The 21,748-nt window shown below is 59.0% G+C and overlaps 2 protein-coding genes across 2 annotated transcripts; one reads left to right on the plus strand and one right to left on the minus strand.

Annotated features, from left to right (window-relative positions):
• Nucleotides 1–1,493: 1,493 nt before the first annotated feature.
• On the minus strand, nt 1,494–3,957 carry VOLCADRAFT_94804 (uncharacterized protein; the record flags this gene model as incomplete). Its single annotated transcript, XM_002953981.1, has 6 exons — nt 1,494–1,813; nt 2,075–2,212; nt 2,485–2,548; nt 3,311–3,471; nt 3,747–3,835; nt 3,902–3,957. 6 exons carry the CDS (start codon nt 3,955–3,957, stop codon nt 1,494–1,496), a joined length of 828 nt encoding a protein of 275 aa, XP_002954027.1.
• Nucleotides 3,958–9,157: 5,200 nt separating this feature from the next.
• Nucleotides 9,158–10,919, plus strand: VOLCADRAFT_33187 (uncharacterized protein; the record flags this gene model as incomplete). The annotated part of the gene is made up of 5 exons (XM_002953902.1): nt 9,158–9,299; nt 9,573–9,775; nt 9,969–10,160; nt 10,461–10,615; nt 10,859–10,919. Coding segments are annotated over 5 exons (753 nt in total), but the record flags the coding sequence as incomplete, so codon positions are not given.
• Nucleotides 10,920–21,748: the final 10,829 nt, after the last annotated feature.

Here is a 21,748-nt window from a genome sequence, read left to right on the forward strand (position 1 = left end):
AGCGAATTGTCAGTTTGAACCCACCGTTGAGAAATATTTGCGTGATGTCGGAGTTTCACACGGGGGGCCCAGGTATGCGTCGTCCGCTTCGTGTAGTGTGGGGGCCGGTACTGGCTTGCTCCTGTGCCAGTCGGGGCCCTATGAGGTGGTGGCCTTGCAGCCTTTGCTAGCTGCTTACTGCTGCTGTTGGTTCGGCTGCATCCCATTACTTTGTTTTGCTCGACTTAATCATCCGGTATTGAAAGGTAAGGTAGGCCTTTCAGCAGCGGTGTGTGTGAGTATGCTCCCCATTAGCTCCACCCTCGCGTCAGGTCGCGTGCTTGGACTAGGCTTTCTAGGCCTTGCTGCAGCAGCGCCCAAACATCCCAGAGCTCAGTTGCAAAATACTTGTTGGCGCGAAGGTAAATTGTTCTTTCGTCCACCAACCCCATGGCTTCATAAATCCTTACTTCTGCCTGATGAAAGGTCGGCCGCTTGGCAGGGACCATGCAAAACGTTGATCAAAGCCATTCACGACCCCATCCCCCAATGAAATGTTCACTTAACATGGAGCAGACGCATGATCCGTAAGGGAATGCCTGCCTGGCGTAGGGCCAGCGCAGGGATGGAGGGCGGCATGCCTTCCTGTTTAGCCAGTCGTCGATTACGTGCGGAGGAGTCCCGTACACCATGATCTCAAACGAGCATTCTATTCTCCCCTAATATGACGACGGCGACTGTCCTTTTAACTACCGTACGTATTGCAAGTGCTGCTCAATATGTATTAGAGTCAAGCGACTACATAGTGTACACAATACGCACCTAACACCTGCTATAACACCGCGCCCTGAATTGCTCCGAACGAGGAAACCCAATTACTGAGTCCCCCCACTCCCTAACCCACATCAATGCAAAGAGAAGATGGGTACAGTAACCAAGAACGAAGCCTCTGCCCGTTATCAAAAGCGGTCCGGCGGCGCACGCGGCCCAGGTGGAAGGTGCACCCGATGTGATACTCTGTCATAGCGTCTCTTTCCCGGCGCCGTGCAGCTTATCGCAGCCAGACCGTCATATGAGCTTATTGGGCGCCGCCCAAGGCATTATGCCGCGCTGTGCCCGCCGTAATCCTCGGCGGCCGAACACATAATGCACAGCACACTAGCTTTATTTCCTGTGTGTTCAGCTGTGGAAACCTCAGACAGTACGCCATTGCTTTGCCTACCCACCCACCCAACCCATAGACACCTAACAAACAAGCATTGCAATACCCAGCACACATACATACTCACACGAGGCGTAAGCCAGTAGCAGGCATATCTGCTATATCATGCCAGCCCCCGAAACGCCGCCCTTCATCCCCCGCCCTTCCATCACGAGGCTCTGGCCATTGCGCCCCACGGTGAAGTTTATAAAGCAGCAAACAAGCTTTCACTTCAAACCACGAAAGTCAAAGCCGACTTCGACCCCCATCCACAGCTCGCAGGTAGACTTCGGTCCCATGTGCTTCCCCTATTTCAAGCCTTGTGCCCGTTGCTTTGTTGTGTCGGCCGCAGCTTGGCCAGAATCTTCGGGAAAAAAACAGTCGCATTCTGGTACCAGCCCGGGCGAGCCGCCGCTGCGCCGCCGCCACCTGCACTGCCGCTGCTCGGCCCCGATGAATCACTTTCCAGGTCCTTTTTGATTGGGTCCTCGCGCTTCACCTTGACTGGCTCGTGGTGCCGGTTCACGGGCGCAATGATGATGTTGTAAAATTGCCAAGCCACATTCGAAACGACGGCCAGGCCGCCTACGACGGCAAAGAATAGCACGAAGACCGTGCCGAAGTATCGTGGCCCTGCGCGGGTACACGAGCGGCGCTTAGGGAGCTGCTGTGCGATGAAGTCCATTAGGCGCTGCTACCAGATCTGGCCATCAGGTCCCAACCCTTCCAATGCAAGATCACATCAGCTAGGACAAGCACATGTTCTTAGACGGGTTAAGAAGAGGCCATGTAATGTGGGAGGCCAAACAATAAAGGCAAGGCAAGGCAAGAGAGGGGAGAAGGGCGAAATACCGTTGCGGTGAGCGAGAACGTGAAGCTCATGAATGAACTTACTGTCAAAAAAGTTGTTGATCTGGACGGTGGCGTTAATTGCGCTGTTCTTGTTGTTGATCATGATAAGACACGAATCGTCCGGGAAGACCAGGCCGAAGAGCCGCACACTGCAGGTCGCCTTGCTGCTGCAGGAAGACTCTATAAATACGTGGTGTCGAATGGGAGTAGGGCAAAGGGGAGGCAGGGAAGGCCAGGACAGGAAATGCCGTGGAAGCAAAGGGGAGCCACACGTAAGTGAGGCGGTAAGTGAGGCGCGGGACAGGGGAAAGGATGTTCATCTTGCCGGCCCCCCTGCATGGGCTGGGATGCAGGTCCACATCTCGCGACACAGTCCATTGAAGCACTTTCCCTCGGCTGCACGTGCAGCGAGGCGAGCAGCGCTCGCCTCCAGCGCCCCGCCCAATCCTCACCGGGTATGGGGGTGCAGTTCTCGCCCGCGTAGGTGATATCCGCGTCAGGGCTGAGGGCGCATTCCTGCAGTCCGAAATGGTTTGCATGTTTCTCATCATCAACAGGATAAGGCATCAAAAAGGTGGCAGATGAAGCCCATAGAGCACATGCGGAACGAGGTCCGAGTCCGAGAGGAAACATTGCATGTCCGTGTCGCATGCCATGGCAAGTCAGGTGGGGTTGAAACCAGAGGCGCACGAAGACCTTCAGTCCCATAATGAGTTCGTGAGGGAAGGACTTCCACCAGCATGCCTAGCCCAGCCGCAACTCAGTTCCGTCCAATCTTAAGGAGTGCGCGATCCGACGTATCCTGCATGAGCAGCTGGTGGAAGAGGTTCCGCTGGTGCTGATGCTGCCGGACAGGCGCAGAGCCATCGTTGTGCAAAATGGAGTCCGACGGCGTTAAACTGCTTCCCACGGAGAAGCACTCAGATACGAAGCTCTAGCTACATCTACCAAGCAACAAGCCCGGCTCAAGCTACACCTGCGCACGCGCATGTGACCGCCAGGTCCGACCGCATCGGAACTGGACACTGCCGCGAGAGCAAGCCTTGTGCCCACAGTGGTAAGATGTCACTGCCCTGAGGGTCCAGGTGGGTAACCGGGTGTATGTGCCACAGCGCTTAACACCGCGCCCCCTGCAAACCAGCCCCTGGGCTCGTGGCGAGCACGGGCGGCAACTCCATGGCCCCTGCACCCACGAGGACCTAACAGCCCGGCCACCGCCATGAGTGTCTCAGGCGGGTCAGTACGCGGGCCGTCAGCATTGGCAGGACATTGGCGCACCTCCAGTACGGTCTGCCTCGTCATGTACACGGTGCTGATGGTAATGTTCTTGTTGTTGGTGGTGACTTCATAAATCGTCCGGTGCGTCGTCTGAAAGCCGCACCAATACCACAGGGTTCGGGCCGGGATAGTCACAGTGGCCGGTTTGCAAATGCCCGGCACTGCATTCCGCGGGAGCGGCATAGGGCGTAGGGCGGGGACAGCGGAAGGATTATAGCGTATATCATACTGGGAGGACTGGCTAGGAACCCAGTTCTTGCGCGCTGGAAATCGATGAGGCTTCTAATCTCAGGCAGTCCTGTCCTTGCAAGCAAGATGATCCAACGCTGAAGCTAGGGGCAGAAATCAAGTCCTTCTTACCCCGCCGGCGTCGACACCATGATTACTTAGTCACCCCTGACTCGAGCCGCCATGAGGATTAGCAAGCTGCACTTACCTCCACACATAACTCCAGGAGGCTCATTACTGGCCACAAGCACGGCTTTAACAGTGCCGGTAAGGTTGTACTTCGCCGCTACCGTCGTCCTGCACGAAAGAATGTTGTTCATGTCCATAGGAAGAATGAAGGAGATAATCTCGTTGTGGGCTTACCTAGCCAAAAGCAAAAGCGCTATCGCTTGCAACAGCATTAGAACTGCGTGCCGCATTTCTTACACAGAGCTAATAGGCTAAGCTTCGTAATGTTCATGTAAGAAGATCGATGACTGAAAAAAAAGCAAACCTGCGGCACACCTCAGGCAAAAATGTCGTTGGCCGAGATCGATGCCGTGGACGACATTGCAACCGCTTTCCCTGCTTCCCATCAGGGTGCAAACACCGAGAACGTCAGAAATGTAACGACATATATGATTATATTGCATGAATGGATTGCATGTGCCTTCGAGATATCACACCCTAGTAGGCGGGCCTGTTAAGCAGGTTTGAATAGGTAGCTGAAAGCTCCATGGAAAAACAGCCATAACGTGTCCAGATTGTCATTTCAGGGGCCTCACACAGCACTCACGAGGTAGCAAGCAGAATCACATCCTGCGGGAGGGAGCCGCTGCTCCTGAGAGGGTCTTGGGAGAAAAGCACGGACAGCTGGGCTTTCACTACGTTGGGCTAGTTGGCAAGCCTGCCACCGGAGGGCTGCCATCAGCTCCCAAGGAGTTCAATATAGAAATACCCCCTTGCGTGGCTGCTTTTTTGGTTTGCTTCTACCACGCCGGTTCCATGTGACTAAACTTGCAGTATGTACGGCGAAGTCTTAAGGCTACCCGAAGAAGTTAACACAGTTATCATTAGTACTGTTTATGTAGGTTATTATTGAGTTACAACTTGCCTCAAAGCCGTAAAGTCACATTTTGCGTCTTCGGCAGAGCTTTTCGCGCCAAGCAATTATGCTGAATCCTATGGGGTTCGCCGCACGCCGGTAAACACAACCAAAGATGGTTTCTACACGGGCAAAAAAATCTGATAGCAGCCGAGCTCAGGTGCGCCCTGAAATGGATTTGCTTGTAAGCCTTTCGGATGCCTGTATGGGAACGCCAAGGATATCGGTGTGTCCTGGCTTATCAAGTCTTGTACATGGTGCACATTGCGAGTTACTGTGCGAGAGGTGGCCCCGGACATGGTTAACCCGCGCAGTCGCCTCTGAGGGAGGTGGACCGGAACAGACGTCTATGCCGTCTGGAGCCTGTTACGTATGCGGAGTATGACACGGATGATGACGATTCTGAGGATCTAGCAGGTGGTTTACATAACAGCGGCTATGACGCGGGCCCCAAGGGGGCAGGCCCAAACACCCAAATGGTACGTCGTTGTCCATCTTGGCTTTCAGTCCCACCATACGGGGAACATCGGTGTAATGAAGGGAGTCAAGAAATTGTCAGCTTTGGCCCATCCCGGGCCTCCAGCTTTGCTTTGCCTGCCTGCGAACTAGCTGTCGGCAGCTGTTGGTGAGCGTTGCTTATCCCTGGTTAAACCTGCACTGGATCCAGACGTGCCGCGACGAATTCGACGCCACGACAGGAATGCGTTTGACAGTCCTCTGCCGAATATAAACGTGTAGGTTGAGGCAAGGGTAAACCCAGTTGCCTTGCACTGGGCCCCCAAAAGCAGTGGAGGTACGGCTTGACAGCTAACATGTCTGGATTTCGGCTGCTGATTCCCTTCCCGCTTATGCCCCTTGCCTGCCTGGCACGCAGCACGTCCGCTTTTCCCAACAACGGCAGCATGGAGGCTCCAAACCTGGTAGTAAAGGGAATCAGCAGGTACGTAAAGGAGCGTCATGGATGTTGATTGGGACGAGTCAATGGACAGGACTTTGCAGTCTCAGGCCGCCACATGTCGCATGGAGAGATGCCCTTGCGTCCTCAAAGGCAAACAACATCAGTGTCTCTTCGCACCACAACCACAACCAGCAGGCGGCACCGCGACGTAGCACCAGGCTGTCAGGCCCCTCCCTCGTACCGCCGTACCATGGGGGAGGCGGCAGTTCGGGCCAGGGGCGGGAAGGTGGTCACTCGGAGCACGACGCTAGCGCGGAGGAGGAACGGTCGCAGGACGACGTGGAGGACGACGACGAGCGGAAAGTGGGGTTCGTCGATAATAGCCCTCAGGTGTGGCGGTGCCTGGTGTAATTCTTCGCTGTGTAACCAATACCGTCTGGAATGTAAGGGGCTAGTCTCAAGGCAAGGAACGATGAAGCTATGGCATGGCCGTTTTCACCTGTGTGCGTGTTATAATATGCCGGCCTGCTGCGTGTGACCCGTGGGTCTCTCAAAGGTGGCATTGTAAAGTAGGTGGCTGTGAACCTCGGTGCTCCTTGCTCCATCCCACCATGACACGCGCCGCTGTGCATTCTGCATCCACGATGCAGTGCTGCTCCAAGCTGAAGGGCACCACCCATAGGTCGTAGCAGGCCTTGTGCTATTTTTCCACGGTAACAGTACGCCCCTCTTCACCAGTGCAATCCGCTGTCTTGCATGTACATGAAGGCTGACCAAAAGGCTCGCCTGCGGTCACAAATGTCACCCAAGCAGCGACAGCTGCAGCAGCAACCTATGACGTCAGCTAAACCCGCCACCGCCGCCGGCGGTGCGGGCGGAGGCAGCAGCGGGCCAAGCCGAGACGCGGGAGGCCTATCAGTGCGGCGGACAAGCGCACGGCTGCTGAACCATCAGTCTCAGCAGTTAACAATACCGCAGCAGCAGCAGCGCCAGGTAGGCCATTGGCATGGAAGGGCTTATTTTTTGTGTCTGACATTGCCTGGCAGATGGCTAGCTATACCTTGCATCATTATTTCTCTACCCGCTCATGCCTCCAGGCTCGTCACGGTGGTGACGCAAGCCATAGCAGTGAGGAAGCTGAGGATGACAGTGACGGCGAGCACGCAGTTCGGACCGTTGCGACGCGGCGGAGTAGCCAGAGGGGCATCCGACGAAGCGCCCAGCTAAGCCGCAGCCCAGCCGGCAACGCCACTAGCGATTCCGGCAGGTCTGGTGGCGAGGACGACGATAGCGACGGCATTGGAGATGATGATCACGACGCCGAAGATGACCGGCGCCCGCGGCGCACGTCCGGAGGCGTCGGCGAGGCTAAGGATGGCCGCAGCGGTAGGACCGGGCAGCACCGCCGCGCGAACGGCCACAGGGATGGCCAGGAGGCTGAGGAGGACGAGGACGACGAGGAAGGCATTGCCGAGGAAGATGAAGAGGAGAGCGAAGGGGAGGAAGAAGATGAAGAGGACGAGGACGAAGGCGTGTATAAAGGCCGCTACCATCTTCGAGGACACCAAGTCAATGCTTTGCGGAAGCACCCCGCAAAGCGACCCCGGTATTCCGAGGAGCAACCTGGGGAGGGCCCTAGCCGGCGCAGCGGCGGCGGACGAGGCGATGAGGACGACGACGACGACGAGGATGGGGACGAGGAGGAGGAGGGCGAGGAGGAGGACGGGGAGGAGGACGGGGAGGCCAAGCGCCGCAGGGACCGAGTACGGTCCCGCAGCAGGGGTGGGGACCGCAGCCGGTCCGTTGGCCGCCGCCGGGGCAAGGGTGACGGTGGCAAGGGCCCAGCGCGGCGGTACACGTTGCGGGATCGGAGCCGCATGGTGCCCATGCAGGTCCAGGAACAGCAGCGGCAGCGCGAGGAGCTCAGACAACGGGAGTTGATGTGAGCGGGGTATGCCCTTGGAGGGAACGGAAGATGCATTGGTGTTATGCAAAACGCCATGGAAGGGATACATGGAACGAGTGGCGGCAGGAAATGTGACTCCGCAACTTGCGCATCTAGGCGGGCACGGGGGACCGCTGATGAGTTGCTGGCTGGCGGAGGCAGCCCCCATAAGCACTGTTGCACCCGCCCGGACTTGTAGCGGTACCGGTTGGTACACAGCGGCCTAAACTCGTCCCTGTCTGTCCTCCCTAAATACCCAACGCACGCACCCGGTACCGTACACTGCTGCAATGCAGGGCCCGCAAACGTTTCCGGGACCGTTCCCGCGGCCAGGGAGCCAGCGGCGGCAAGCACGGTGGAGGTGGCGGGGGAGGGGGAGGCGGGGGAGGTAGCAACCGCCGCTCAGGCGGCGGGTGGGGTTGGCGCAGCGGTATCTCCGATGACGACGTTCCGGACGTTGACTGCACCAGCGGTGGCAACCCCTGGCGCAACGTCCATCAGGGAATTGGACAATGTGGGTTATGGAGGGGTGGGCCCAGATCACATGTCTGGTGCGGTGCCGATGGCTGGCTTGGGCCTGCTTGGCGCATATGTGTGACCTGTACCACGTCCCCTGACGATGGCTTACCAGCCCCTACTGCCGGGCTCGCCCGCCTTGCAACCCGCTTCATCCTTTCCTCCTGAGGCCCCAACCCTTAGTTATATTCTGTCTCTACACTCTGCATGTGGGTTATGTATTGCTCGTCCGTAAGCTGCAACTGTAACGGGCGCATAATCACCAAGCCCTGCCCTGCCCTCTGGTTGCTTTAAGTCCTGCCACTCCGCATGCTCCCACCCCCATTTCATGCAATTCTCAAACTGCAGTGGCTTCTTGGCAGGCCGGTGCCTTTGCACAGGCGCCTCCCGCAACCCCGCTACCCGGCCAGCCCATCACCGCCCACGGCGGAGCGCAGGTGGTGCCCAGCAGCGCAGCGCACATGGGACCGGGGGCAGGGGCTCAAGGAGCCGCGGCGGCAGCCGCGGCGGCAGTGGCCGCAGCCACACCCGGGCCGCTAGGCGGCGGTCATGGCGGTGTCGGCGGGGCTGCACCCCTGGCGGCCTGGGAGCAGGCACTGCTGGCGGACGCGGCGGCGTTGGCTGCAGGCGCCGGAGGCAAAGAGAAGGCTGGCAACGCGGAAATTAACCCTGTGGCGGTAGGTGGGCGTGATCTTGGCTCGCGCGTGCTTCTTGCAGGGTGAAGACATGCCTGGGCGGGAGGAGCCAGGTTGGCTGCCCCATTAAATTCGGCTGCGGTTCCCATTACGTGGGTGGGGATGGCTGCCTCACCCCCATTAACAACGGCTTTAGCTTCCCTCCTGCTGGCTAGCAGGCAGCAGCGTCTATTGTCTGCGATTTCTGCGGTGTATTGCACGTCAAAACATCGCATTCATTAATTACCACGCCTTTTGTCCAGGATTGCGTCGCTCGCTCCGCCGCCATGGCGTATCGTGCTGCGTGCCTTGGCCCTGAGCCCGTGTAAGCTGAGAGGGCGTCGATCACTACCTTCCAGGTTCCTGCCACTCCTTCACGGCCCTCCTGCCTCCTAAAGCATACATAGCATCATAACATGTCACACTCCACCACCCCGCATTCTTTCCGTTTTGACCTTGCCTTGGCCCCGTCTAACACGCGCAGGTCGACCCCAGTGTAGGATTTGACCAGGTGGGCGGGCTGGACTCGTACATCGATGCGCTCAAAGAGATGGTGTTCCTGCCGCTGGTCTACCCGGAGCTGTTTACGCGCTTCAGCGTGCAGCCACCGAGGGGGGTGCTGTTCTACGGACCGCCTGGCACGGGTACGGCAGCGTTGTTGTCTCCCTGGTGGGCCCTATGGCCGAGGGGCGGTGGGAATCCGGGAGGGCGAGCAGAGACTGCCCGCGGCGGGGAGGGCAGGGACGGTTGCGGCGGGCAGGCGGATCTCGGCGCGGAGTGGGAGTCGTGTGGGGCATGCCGTGGCGTCGGGAATGGACCGCTGGAAAGGACCGCGTTTCGGCGCGGGTGGATCGATCCATGAATGACTCGGACGGTCTCGTGGCCTCCCCGGATGGATCCGTGGCCTTGTCCTGCAGGCAAGACGCTGGTTGCCCGTGCTCTTGCCGCCCACGCTAGCCGTTACGGCGGCCGCAAGGTGTCGTTCTACATGCGGAAGGGCGCCGACGTGCTGAGCAAGTGGGTGGGCGAGGCCGAGCGGCAGCTGAGGCTGCTGTTCGAGGAGGCGCAGCGCAACGCACCCGCCATCATCTTCTTTGACGAGATCGACGGACTCGCACCGGTGGGTGGCGATGTGGCTGGGTGTGTTCTGTGGACAGTGTGGCCATTCCGGTGGCGGCGGTCAGCCTCAGTGTTAGCTAGGGTTTCGGAGTGTTAGCTGGGACGGGGGCACGATGGCTGGTAGATAACGTAGAGATTAAAGTCGTAATGCTATGTCAACCTTCCTCCCCTGGTTTTCCGCTTCCGAAATGAAGGTCCGCAGCAGCCGCCAGGACCAGATCCACAACTCCATTGTGTCGACCCTGCTGGCCCTCATGGACGGCCTGGACAGCCGGGGCCAGGTGGTGGTCATCGGGGCCACTAACCGCCCGGACGCACTGGACGGGGCGCTGAGGAGGCCCGGCAGGTTCGACCGGGAGCTGCTGTTCCCGCTGCCGGGATTGCAGGTGGGCTCCTTGGGACAGGTTCCAGGTTTCTTGGGCCGCTTCCATGTCTGAAGCCAATATGCGTTGTGGCACAGGCGGAATTGGCTGTCGGGCAGTGCCGGTGTGCAAGTACACGTCGGCCTGCAGGGGCATGCGCCTGCGCGTGAAGCCGGATGTGGGCGTGGGTGTGTTTCAGGACAGAGGAAGGAGGGCACATCGCGGCTTGAGGAGACGTAGTAGCGGGTTTCACCCTCTTGCCCTTCCTGGTGGCTGTCCTTTGAGCGAGCTACATCCTTGTGGACCGCCCTCCTGGTCCCGCAGGCGCGCCGCTCCATCTTGGATATCCACACTCGCAAGTGGTCGGAGCGGCCTAGCGCTCAGCTGCTGGACGAGCTAGCCGGGTTGTGTGTGGGGTACTGCGGGGCGGACCTCAAGGCCGTCTGTGCTGAGGCCGCGCTGCACGCCGTGCGCCGCAGGTGAGGAGGGTGGGCGTCATGCTAGGCTGCGCTTGTGTGTTTCTCTGCTTGTTTGACTGGGCCACGTCAGGACAAGGTGCACATGGCAGTATACGGGCGCCGCCCACTCCATGCTGCACGTTGCCTCTGATGGTTGCCACCCGAGTGTCTTGATTCCCGCTTGCTGCATCGGCTCTCCACCGCCTGAGGCCTGCAATCAACCGTGCACGGCAACGTTTTCGCCGCGTGCGACCCGTGGGTCAGGTACCCGCAAATTTATGCATCTGAGGATAAGCTGCTGGTGGAGCCCGCCTCCGTGCGCGTGGAGCGGGAGGACTTCCTGGCGGCCATTAGCACCGTCACACCTGCCTCCAACCGCTCCGCTGCTGCGCACGCGCGGCCGCTGTCCGGCGGCGCCGCGCTCTGCCTGGCGCCGCGCCTGGCCGCTATCCTGGGCCGCCTCAAAAGTACTTTCCCACCAGCGGCGCAGTGCCTATCGGCCAGCGTTGCCCGGGAGGGCGGAGCTGGTGGAGCCGGCGCCTCCACGTCCCTCATCCTCCCGCCGGGCCGAGTGGGCCCTTGTGGCGGCGCCGCCGCCGCCGCCACCGGCACGTTGCGGCTGCCTGGTGGTGCCGCCTGCAGCGGCGCCTTTGGCGCCCTGCTGGCCCGCCTGCCGTCGTTTCTGGTGTCGCGGCCGCGATTGCTCCTTTGCGGTCCAGCGGCATGTGGCCAAGCGCAGTTGGCGGCGGCGCTGCTGTACGCGCTGGAGGGCCTGCCAGCACACGCTATCGGGTTGCCGGCGCTGCTGGCCAACCCCGGCGCCAGGTCGCCGGAGGAGGCGCTAGTGTGGGCGTTTGTGGAGGCACGCAGGTAGGTGTACGAGCAATGTTTTCGCTTTAGACGGCGTGAGTGTACGACAAAATCAGCGGGCAGATGGCTGCGGGTATCGCAGGAGCGCGAACTTACGGCTTTTTGGTAGTAGTTGTATGTATGCTTGGCGAAGTTTGACCATCAGTGCTGCGCTATGGCCAGATTGGGGCTTGCGCCCACGTTCCAGACCAGATAGCACAAAGTTCTCCACCTGGCTGCTGCTGCTGCAGGTCCGCTCCAGCCATCCTGTTCTTACCGCACTTGCAGCTTTGGTGGCAGACGGCGACCCCGCAGCTGCGCGCCACGTTGGTGATGCTGCTGCGTGACCTGCCCCCGGAGCTGCCGCTGCTGCTGCTGGCCACTGCGGACGTGCCGTTCGGGGAGTTGGACCGGGGGGTGCGGGCGGGCGTCTTCTCCGGCACCGAGGACGTGGTGGTGCTGCAGCGGCCCATGGAGCAGCAGCGCAGGGAAATGCTGCAGGTGAGGCATGGTGCTGGAGAGTGCTGAGTCCCTTGACGGGTACGTCAGTTGTACTTGAGACGGTTGGCTGACCCACTTCTTGCAAAAACGAAGTGAGCATGCCGGTGCTTGCAAGCGGATTATGTTGTCAGAGATCCTCTGAGAATCTGAACGACGGGATTAAGAAAGAGAGGACCTCAGGCTAGAGGGACGAGCAGATAGGCGGAGATAAGGCGGGGATGGGGAAATCATGGGTATCGGCGTAGGTGTGGGGATCACTGGAAGACTGAATGGCTGGGCGAGGTCTTCCTCGCTAAAGGGAGGTGCAAGGCCGCCTCGCCTCCATCGCCGGTGCAAGGCCTCCTCGCCGGTGCAAGGCCTCCTCGCCGGTGCAAGGCCGCCTCGCCGGCTGGGTCGCGGACGCGGACGCGGGAGCTAGCCGCTTGCGTAGTGCGGGGCGTTGGTGCTCAAGAGTCGGCATCCTTGGGCTGAATTCATCCTCAACTTGCACCGCATGTGCCCGTTCCGGCCCACCATACCCTCTTGCCCTGGCAGCAGCTTCAATCGTGTGTGGTTCGTCTTCCCACCATACCCCTTCAGTAGCTGAACAACCAAGCCTTAATGCCTCGTGACCTCCTAGTCATCCTGCCGTCCGCATCTTTGGTTTTGACATGTGCTTTAACGACCTAAGCTGTTATGTTACGTGCTGGTTGTGGAAGCTCTTAAGAGAGCCCAGGACCTGCTAAGGGAAGTTCGACAAGGACGAAAAAAAGAAAAAAAGCAAACTTATCACAAGCTTATGCGTCTTAACCAGATATCAGCAACCATCCTGGCTGGAGTCCTCCCAGGGCTTGCCTGCTCCATAGCCCTCTTCATGGCATCACCCGTATGGGGAGCACTATACCGTAAAGTGGACGCGTATATATAAGCCATGTGAACGTAACTTGTAGGAGCCCATCATGGCCGCCGCGGAGCCGGTGGACCCCGCCCTCTTGGCCGCACCCGCTGACGTGTCCGGGTCAGCTGCCACGGCGGCGGCAGAGCCGCTGCCCAAGGACCCTTCGGTGGCGGAGGCCCGCGCGGCGGAGGCCCGCAGCGCCGAGGAGCTGGCGGCGCGGCGGGCGTATGAGGAGGACCAGGCGGCGCTGCGGTCGCTGCGGATGGCGCTGCGCGGCGTGACCCTGACCCTTCTTAACGAGCGGCGATGGAAACAGTTTTCTGCGCCTGTGGATCCCGCGGAGGACCCGGACTACTGGCGGCTGGTGAGTGAAAACTGGGGGATGGTTAAGACGGTGCTTGGGCTGCGGGGTTTCCTCAGTATCAGGTGCGGGTGGATGGTATGGGTGCTTGTGCGCCGAGAGGCGATGTGGATTGCTGGGCCCGGCGCTATGATGCTGGGCTGCAAAGCTCGTAAGTCACTAGGTCACTGGGGCTCGTAAGTCACTGAACACCTGGAACGAGCTGCCAGTACTGAATGGTAAGATGGGGGATGTGATGGCCGTGATGGCTGCTGCAGCAGCGGCAGCAGCAGCAGCAGCAGCAGCAGCAGAAGACTTGGTGGTGGCCACTACGAGAGCCGTTCCTCCCCGGTCTGCTTGCCGTAGCTCCTAACGTAGCTTCCTTGCCTTTACAGACGGCCTCTCCTTCCGCCGCGTGTCCCGAGTTGCAGGTGAGCAACCCGATGGACCTGGCCACGGTGCTGGCCCGCGTGGATGCTCGACATTACGTCACCATTGGCCAGTACCTGTCGGATGTGGCGCTTATATTGCAGGTAGGAGCTGCCAGCCGGCCCCTCGCTGCGACCGGCCGACTGCTCGCATAGGCATAAATCTAGCACGAAAGGACTGCTGGATGAGTTCTTAGTCGTCTCGGTGTCCCTTGGGGGGATCCTTGCAGGCGGCCGGGCCCCGTAAGGCTATACCTCATCTGGGTCAGTGCGCGACTGGATATGCGACATATGCATCATGCAACTCCACGGACTATGAACGCACGCTAGGTAGTCGTTTCGGGAAACCCTCTTAAGCACGCACGGAGGGGCGGCCCGCTGCCCATTGACCCAACTCACACACACACGCGCGCGCGCGCCATCCCTTGCGGCGCAATATATAAAATTGCACAAGCACTTGGTCCCACGGTTGCGCGCGGCGTCGCACAGGGAGCCAGGGAGTACTACGTGGATTCCGTCCGTGATCTCAGTCGTGCCACTGCCCTGGCGGACGAGGCGGAGCATCTAGTTAAAGCCCGGGTGCCCCTGGAGCTGGCTAAGCGCTGCGAGGACATCCTCGCACGGGGAGGTCCCGCGCCGCCGCCGCGCGGGATGGAGCTGGTGGAGGAGCTGGCAGTAGCCAGGGCAAAGGTGGTGGCGGCGGCGCGCACGGCAGCTGTTGGGACAGCAGCGGCCGGCGGCGGTGGGACCGGGAGTGCTGGGGCTGGTGGCGTTGCCGCAACTGGCGGCGGCAGTGGGCCTGGTGCCGGCGGCTATGCAACGCGGCAGCGAGCCGGTGGTCATGGCGGTCACTCGGACGGGCCCTGCATGCCCATGTTCGATGACCCGGAGGCGCTACTGCGGAAGACGCGGCTGTTACAGCAGCGGGAGCGCGAGCAGCAGGTGTCCGGGGCCGGCGCAGCGCAGGCTTGCCGGTTATCCCAGGCGCATGTGCACGCACAGCTGGCGGGACCCAGGCCGGATGATGGGTCCGCGGGACATGACGCGGCGGTTGACGACGGCAAGGAGGCGACGTCTCCGCCAGGCAAAGCTCACACAGCGGAACCGAAGCAGCAACAGCCGCAGACTGGGGCCAGAAGAGTGTCGGATGGGGTGCAGGCCGGGCCCAGCGGCTTGGGAGGGACGTCGGCCGCCGTTGCCGCCGTATCGACAGTGGCTGCGGCGGGTAACGTGGACATACCGGCCCGGGCAAATGGCGGGACGTTGGATGCGACAGGCACCCGGTTGCAGGCGGGGGAGCCTGGGGAAACACAGCCTGCTGAGGGGCAGGACGGAGCCATGGAGGTGGACGCAGGAACGCAAGCGGAGGCGGCAGGGTCGCAGGGCCAGTTGCGAGAAGGGACACCAGCGCCGGCCCGCGGCAGGGTGGACGATGACAATCATAATGATCATGATGATGATGACATTCTGAAGGACGTGGCTGGGGGGCATGCAAGCGATGAGCTGCGGGCGCAGCCCGAATACCCTGGCCACCAGGCGCAGGGTATGGGCTCAGAGGTGGCCCTTGTGGTGCGTGATCCCCAGGACCCGGTAGCCCTGGAGCGGGCTAAGGCGCTGCTGGAGCGCACCGTGTCCACAACGGCGGACTGGTCGTTTGAGGCCTTGGAGCTGCTGTACGCAAGGGCTGCTGGTGTGGTTTTGGAGCATGCTCGCACACGGGACAGGCAGCTAGTGACGGCGGCGCTGGACGAGAGCCTTGCGGCAGCTGTTGCGGCGGGCAATGGTGCGGCGGTGGGGTTGCCCAACAAATTACGTGCACGAAACTGAATTTTTTGTAGGAGGAAGCATTACGGAGCATGTGGGCGGGTGGCGTAATTGCTGAGGACAGGTGCACGATGCATTGGTGTACCAGGAAGCAAGGACGCGGGCTCACGCGGGTCAGGCATGTTGGGTGACTGTGGGTGTACATGGTGGATGCTTGGATGGGAAATAGGAATCGTGCACAAGAGCATAAGGAGCATGTGCGAACACTGTTGCAGTCAGGGCGCAGAGCTTTGTTGGGAAGCGCTCAAGTGACCTCAAGTGATTCTGGGAGTAGCTATGGACATCGACTGAGGGGAGCTATATTGACGAAGCTTTGCCGTACTGGTTTCAGGACTGTTCGCGTTCCTAATAGCTACGCAATCGGCCTCGGGATCTAAGCAGGCTTATTGCTCAGTCCTGCCGTGGTGCGTTACAGTAGCTAAGCCGCCAACCGCAAGCACAACTCCGTAGCAAAGCAACCCGTTGCGAAACCCCCTCCCAACACCAACCCATTGTGAAAGTTGCATTAGTGGCCGATAGTAATGACAGTTACCTGTGTTGCACCGTTAACGAATCTGCAACCTCAAGCGCCCCGACAAGAGCCACGCGGGCGACCCACCCGAAACCAGCAAGGACAAACCAGGGACCGCTGCATTGTGGCAACCCCCGGGGTTGCCCTGGGTGGGTGGGGGGAACGACGAGGCACAGAAAATTGATGAGAGAACGCACCGATACGGGTACTCCAAACTTAAACCCATAATAAAGGACAATTAGTACGATATCGACCTGTGGGTGGGTGGGGGGAAACTAGAGGACACTGTCCCAGCAGCGGGACACACCTCTTGGTAATAGTCAAAACAACGGCAGTTAAAGAACCAATGCGCCTGTGGGACCCAAGTAGGAGCTCGGCGTCCCTTGCCGTACTGCGGTCCGGCACATGCATGCATGCATGCGCCCGACTTCCACGCACCACGGCAGTTCCTTCGCAATAACTTGCCTATCTCTACACTCATACTTCGCTTCGAGAAGTCGAAGCTTATTGCTCAGTCCTGCCGTGGTGCGTTACAGTAGCTAAGCCGCCAACCGCAAGCACAACTCCGTAGCAAAGCAACCCGTTGCGAAACCCCCTCCCAACACCAACCCATTGTGAAAGTTGCATTAGTGGCCGATAGTAATGACAGGTCTTGAAAGGACCCACAAGTGCAACGATCACTGGTTGGTATAGGTCAAGAGGGTCCTCACCCATGCCCCAGCCGCGGTGCTGTCTTCACCATTATGCTCTCGAAACCTCCGCACTCTTCCAGCACCCAGCTGCTGCACCAAGCTGCAATCCGCACGGTTGTTAACGGCAGCGGTCACACCTTCAGAGTGCAGTGAGTGTGTTCCAAAGCGCGGAGACAGCCCTGCCTCCACAAAGAGCCTCCACAGGGGGCCCGGAGCAGTCTGTATGGTTTAGTGGGATGGTTGTGTTAAGCGGCGTGGTATGCTGCTCCAAGCTCAGCATGCCATCCGAGTTGGCCACGACCCAGCGGAGGGAAGGGATGGTGGTGACGATGCCGCACAACCCATATCGTGTCCATCGGTGCCGCTTGCAGCACACACGGACCACTACAAGTGGGGCACGATATGTGTATCAGGGTCTGCATTTCAGGGGTGGCACTGGCACAAAGTTGGCGCCGTCGGCAAAGTCCACTGGGAATGCAATCGTGTATCATCTTGGCGGGTGGATACCCCTTGGGTGACCCCGAGTGGACGGGACTATGCCCTCTTTCAGTAACACAGACTAGCTTGGACGAACGGAAAAGCTGCAGCCAAGACTAAGCTATCACTACTACTACTGTAATTATTACGATGATATGATGACTATTATTATGGATTTTATGAATTTGGGCCACCAGGTTGCATGAGGCCCGAGAGACATGGTGAACCAAAGCCGTGCATGGTGGCGGTTGCATGCATCAGGGCTTGTCCGATGATTGCGAAGGCGGAAACACCACCCAGCGACATTCGCACCCTGTCGCATGTCAGTATCTGGTGAAATTGTAAGGGGGAGCATTAGGTGACTGCTGTCGATGTGACTAAGGCAACTGCAAATTATCCTCGTGACCCCACGGTCTGGCCAGTTGTGCAAACAAAGCAGGGTTTAGCAGCCAAACGAAAGGGCCATGCCCCTTGAAGGGTGCGTCCGCGAACTGGTGGCACTCAAGAGGGAAACAATCCACTGAGATCCAAGCCCTATTACCAGAGCAGTGGTGCACACACGTCATGTGCATGGCCACAAGGGGTCCACCTTTGGATCATCAAGTCTTTAGCAGGTTGGCTTTGATTGTCACCAGCACCCGCTGGGCGTCCAAGCACCCCTGCCGAATGAGGCTCGGTAACACATTAAACATCACCGACAGTTCCAGGAGTCTGAGATGGACCCTCCAGTTCCGATACCCATCAGCCCACAGCAAGGGCACCGTCCTCAAGGACCCAACCAACCCAGCCGCCATACGAAAAACTCGGAACAGCATCTGTGTGGATGGCAAATGGGTGCGCGTGGGTAGGTCGCCAAAAGAGTTTAACCCACCCTAGACTGCAAAGAAACGTGCAATATTTGGCGACTCCGACAGCTCATGGCTGGCGGTAGGACCAGACCTGGACCGGTAAAACTGTGGACCACATTGGGGCAGCAATAGCGACATGCCCGAAAGGTCCGCGATCTCATGCACCCAGTAGGGAGTACAGCTGTTGAACGCTGCGCAGGTTCCACCATCCTCTGCACTGCGAGTCTCATCCTTTCGGGACGAATTGAGCCGTTGATGGTGTCAACACCAAGTCGGTGAGAACCCGCTCTCGCCGCTGGTAGGGCGCCCGCACCCTGGTGTGCGAAAAAACCCCAACAGGCTGGTGCCAGCCTACTGGGCACTGCACAACCTGGGAAAATTCGCCCTTGCTGTGCAAAGCCTAAGATTGCCGAGCTTCCTTGTGCATATCAATGTGGTGATAGCCGGACTTCTGAGACACGGTGGGCAGATAGCCGTGTGGTTGTGGCACGTCCCACAAGCATCCCACGGGACTTATACCTGTAGCTCGGCACCACACGGTGTTCGATAATATAGCATAGCGTGCATCAGAAATTAGGCGGAATTTGGGAGTGGCCTTCTTTAGGAACAAAACCGAGGGGCAATACGCAGCGCAGTTGGCAATCGACTCATGGTCCCGCCCCAGTGGCGACCAGTTCGGTGATCACAAAATTCAGTCTGCTGTTAGGCCGACGGTTGGCCAGGCTGTAGGGTGCTTCGCACAACAGCGGAAACCGAACAGTACCCAGGCCATGACCAGGCGGGACTGCATAAATAACTTCCAACATGCTGTTTTGGCTTTCAACCGGGCCCTCATCTGTGATGGCTGGTTGGACTTAGGTTTGTCTGCGCGCGGCAAGCTCGTCCCGGCCCTCCTTACCTTCAATGTCGGGACAACTCTCATGTCATCCACGCGCCGGGTGTGCGCTTGTTCAGGGCCTGTCGGTACCGGTGTTCTCTCCGGGGAAATGCGGACACCTTGGTTGCGGGCACTGGCTTGCCGTGTCACGCCTCTTATGGGGCACTTGTGTCGGCCGACTCGAGGCCGGTCCGGCATCCGGAGGATAAACTTGCGTTTGACGCGCTGGTATAATCAGTGCTGCTGAGGGATCGCTATATTTTGAGCCAAAGAGTAACTGTAGATTTGGTCTTGTTGCCGATTGCGATGGTATTGAGCCATTGCTACGTACATAAGATCGCGCCCGACGAAGATGCACTGTTTGGTGACGACCACAGTGGTCGAAGCTGTATGACGGCCGATGTGCGGCCGGGCGCGCTGGTTGTTGCAGGCCGCCGGCCAGGAGACGGGAAAAGGGGGCCAATGCTTCTTAAGTAAGCCTCTTCTTTCATTGAATAGCGGGACAAGATCGTTTAGTAGACGAACGCGTGTCTGCAAACGCGCATGAACAGGTTCCCTTGAATGGCAATGAATTAGTAGCCATGTCCTGTTCGCTGGGCACCCAGGAAGATCTTGTATATGTAGTGTGTTAAGATCTAGAGACGCGGCGGCAAGGTACGCAAAGCACGAAGGCGAAGTCGGGATGTATCGGGGAAAACTGGTGTGATGAAGCGGGAGTATGGAACCAGTGCGCTGTCTTCTTGTGCTTGCCCGGAGTGGGCACTCATGTTGGATGGTTGGGTAGCTGATGTGAAGTGGGGGCAAGGAAGGAAATTGGGTTTCTGCATACCCGCGCAGCTTTAGCACCAAAGGTGATTTAAGCCTGCCCACACAGTAGGGCACGACAGACCGATTTAATGGGTCTTGTAGCCTCTTTACCCTACCGCAGTCACGTGAGTATGTACCCTTTGCGGGGTTGGGGTGCGTCACTGTCGACTGCCAAAGTAATCACAACTGCGAGCCACATCCGGCCATAACCACAGTGAAGACGGGCAGTATTAGAGCTCTTCTCACAAGAGACTTCTGGCCACATCCAGCCTAAGCACAGCGAGTGTCCAAAATTGTTGGCCACATCCGGCCTCGTAAGCAGCTTGTGTGGGATGTTACTGGCCCCTCCAGCCTATAGCTGTCGGCTGTCGGTCTTTACCGGCTCCAAGCAGGGGAGAAAAATATCGGAACCGTTAGTAACCTTAAGCAATTGATGCGCGAGGTCCAAAAAACTGCCCGGNCCATGCGGCAGCATGAGCCGTCTATGCGCGAAGTCCCAAAACTGCCTGGCCCAAACGGCCACATAACAGGCGATGCGCAATTCCACGAAAACTGCCTGGCCCAAACGGCCACATAACAGGCGATGCGCATTCCACGAAAACTGCCTGGCCCAAACGGCCTCATAAGCAGTTGATGCGCGAGGTCCACGAAACTGCCGGCCCGAACGGCCTCATAAGCAGTTGATGCGCGAGGTCCACGAAACTGCCGGCCCGAACGGCCTCATAAGCAGTTGATGCGCGAGGTCCACAAAACTGCCGGCCCGAACAGCCTCATAAGCAGTTGATGCGCGAGGTCCACGAAACTGCCGGCCCGAACGGCCTCATAAGCAGTTGATGCGCGAGGTCCACGAAACTGCCGGCCCGAACGGCCTCATAAGCAGTTGATGCGCGAGGTCCACGAAACTGCCGGCCCATACGGCCTCACAAGCAGTTGATGCGCGAGGTCCACGAAACTGCCGGCCCGAACGGCCTCATAAGCAGTTGATGCGCGAGGTCCACGAAACTGCCGGCCCGAACGGCCTCATAAGCAGTTGATGCGCGAGGTCCACGAAACTGCCGGCCCATACGGCCTCACAAGCAGTTGATGCGCGAGGTCCACGAAACTGCCGGCCCGAACGGCCACATAAACAGGCGATGCGCAATTCCACGAAAACTGCCGGCCCATACGTCCTCACAAGCAGTCGATGCGCGAGGTCCACGAAACTGCCGGCCCGAACGGCCACATAAACAGGCGATGCGCGATATCCAAAAACTGTCGGCCACATCTGCCTGCGCAGGCAGTCCAAGCGCGGTAGTACTAGCTAGATATAACCTTGGGGAAAGCGCTCTCGGCTTCGTGACTTGTGGTAGTTAAGCCCGGTGTCCGGTAGTTGCTGTGGCGCATCACACCGCCAGTGCCTGAAGGGGGCCGGTGGACAGAGCCAGGGTAGGTTGCATGCCTGCTGCAGGAGCCTGTCGCGTTAGCCCAGCCGTTGAGACCCACGCTGCCTGCTGGCCGCATGAGCCCAGTGTGAATGGTGGTGGTTCGTCCGTGGGCGTCCTCGAACATGCGATCCCCCGTTGCCCAGCGTCCTGGCAGGTTGTAAACCTTGCCCCGGAAATGTGGCGAATACGACAAAGGATCTGTACAACATTATTTGTAACTGGGTGTGACAGCCGGAGAATTCAGTAGTTGTGTAACAGTATGTGTGAAAGACGCTCGAATAAACGACACCGAAGTGGTACGCATTAGAATTCACAACTCAAGATAACAACATTTCATAACGGATTTGAACTCCTAATGTATGGTGGCGTTCCTAGCGGCAATGGAAGCTAAATAGCGGAGGTTGGTTAACCACGTGACAGCTTTCAGCAACGCCTGACCTTCTTCGGACGCATCATCCGCCATTGCTGTTCAAATTAAGTTAATGCGCTCAATAGCGACGCGCACAACCTTCACCAAGGCCCAGGATCCGCGTAATTGCGGGTGGCTGGCTAAGGGCCGGCGGCTCCGCACATTGTAAAAGATTATCGCTTCGGGCTGAGCTAACATCAGCTGGGTTAGCTCCTCGTGCTCCTTCAGCCTCCGGTCGAAGTAAGCTGTGAGTGCTGGCGAAATAACTCGCGCTCCTCAGCTAGCTGCTG

This window comes from Volvox carteri, assembly GCF_000143455.1.
Source record: "Volvox carteri f. nagariensis unplaced genomic scaffold VOLCAscaffold_39, whole genome shotgun sequence".
NCBI classification, from domain to species: domain Eukaryota; kingdom Viridiplantae; phylum Chlorophyta; class Chlorophyceae; order Chlamydomonadales; family Volvocaceae; genus Volvox; species Volvox carteri.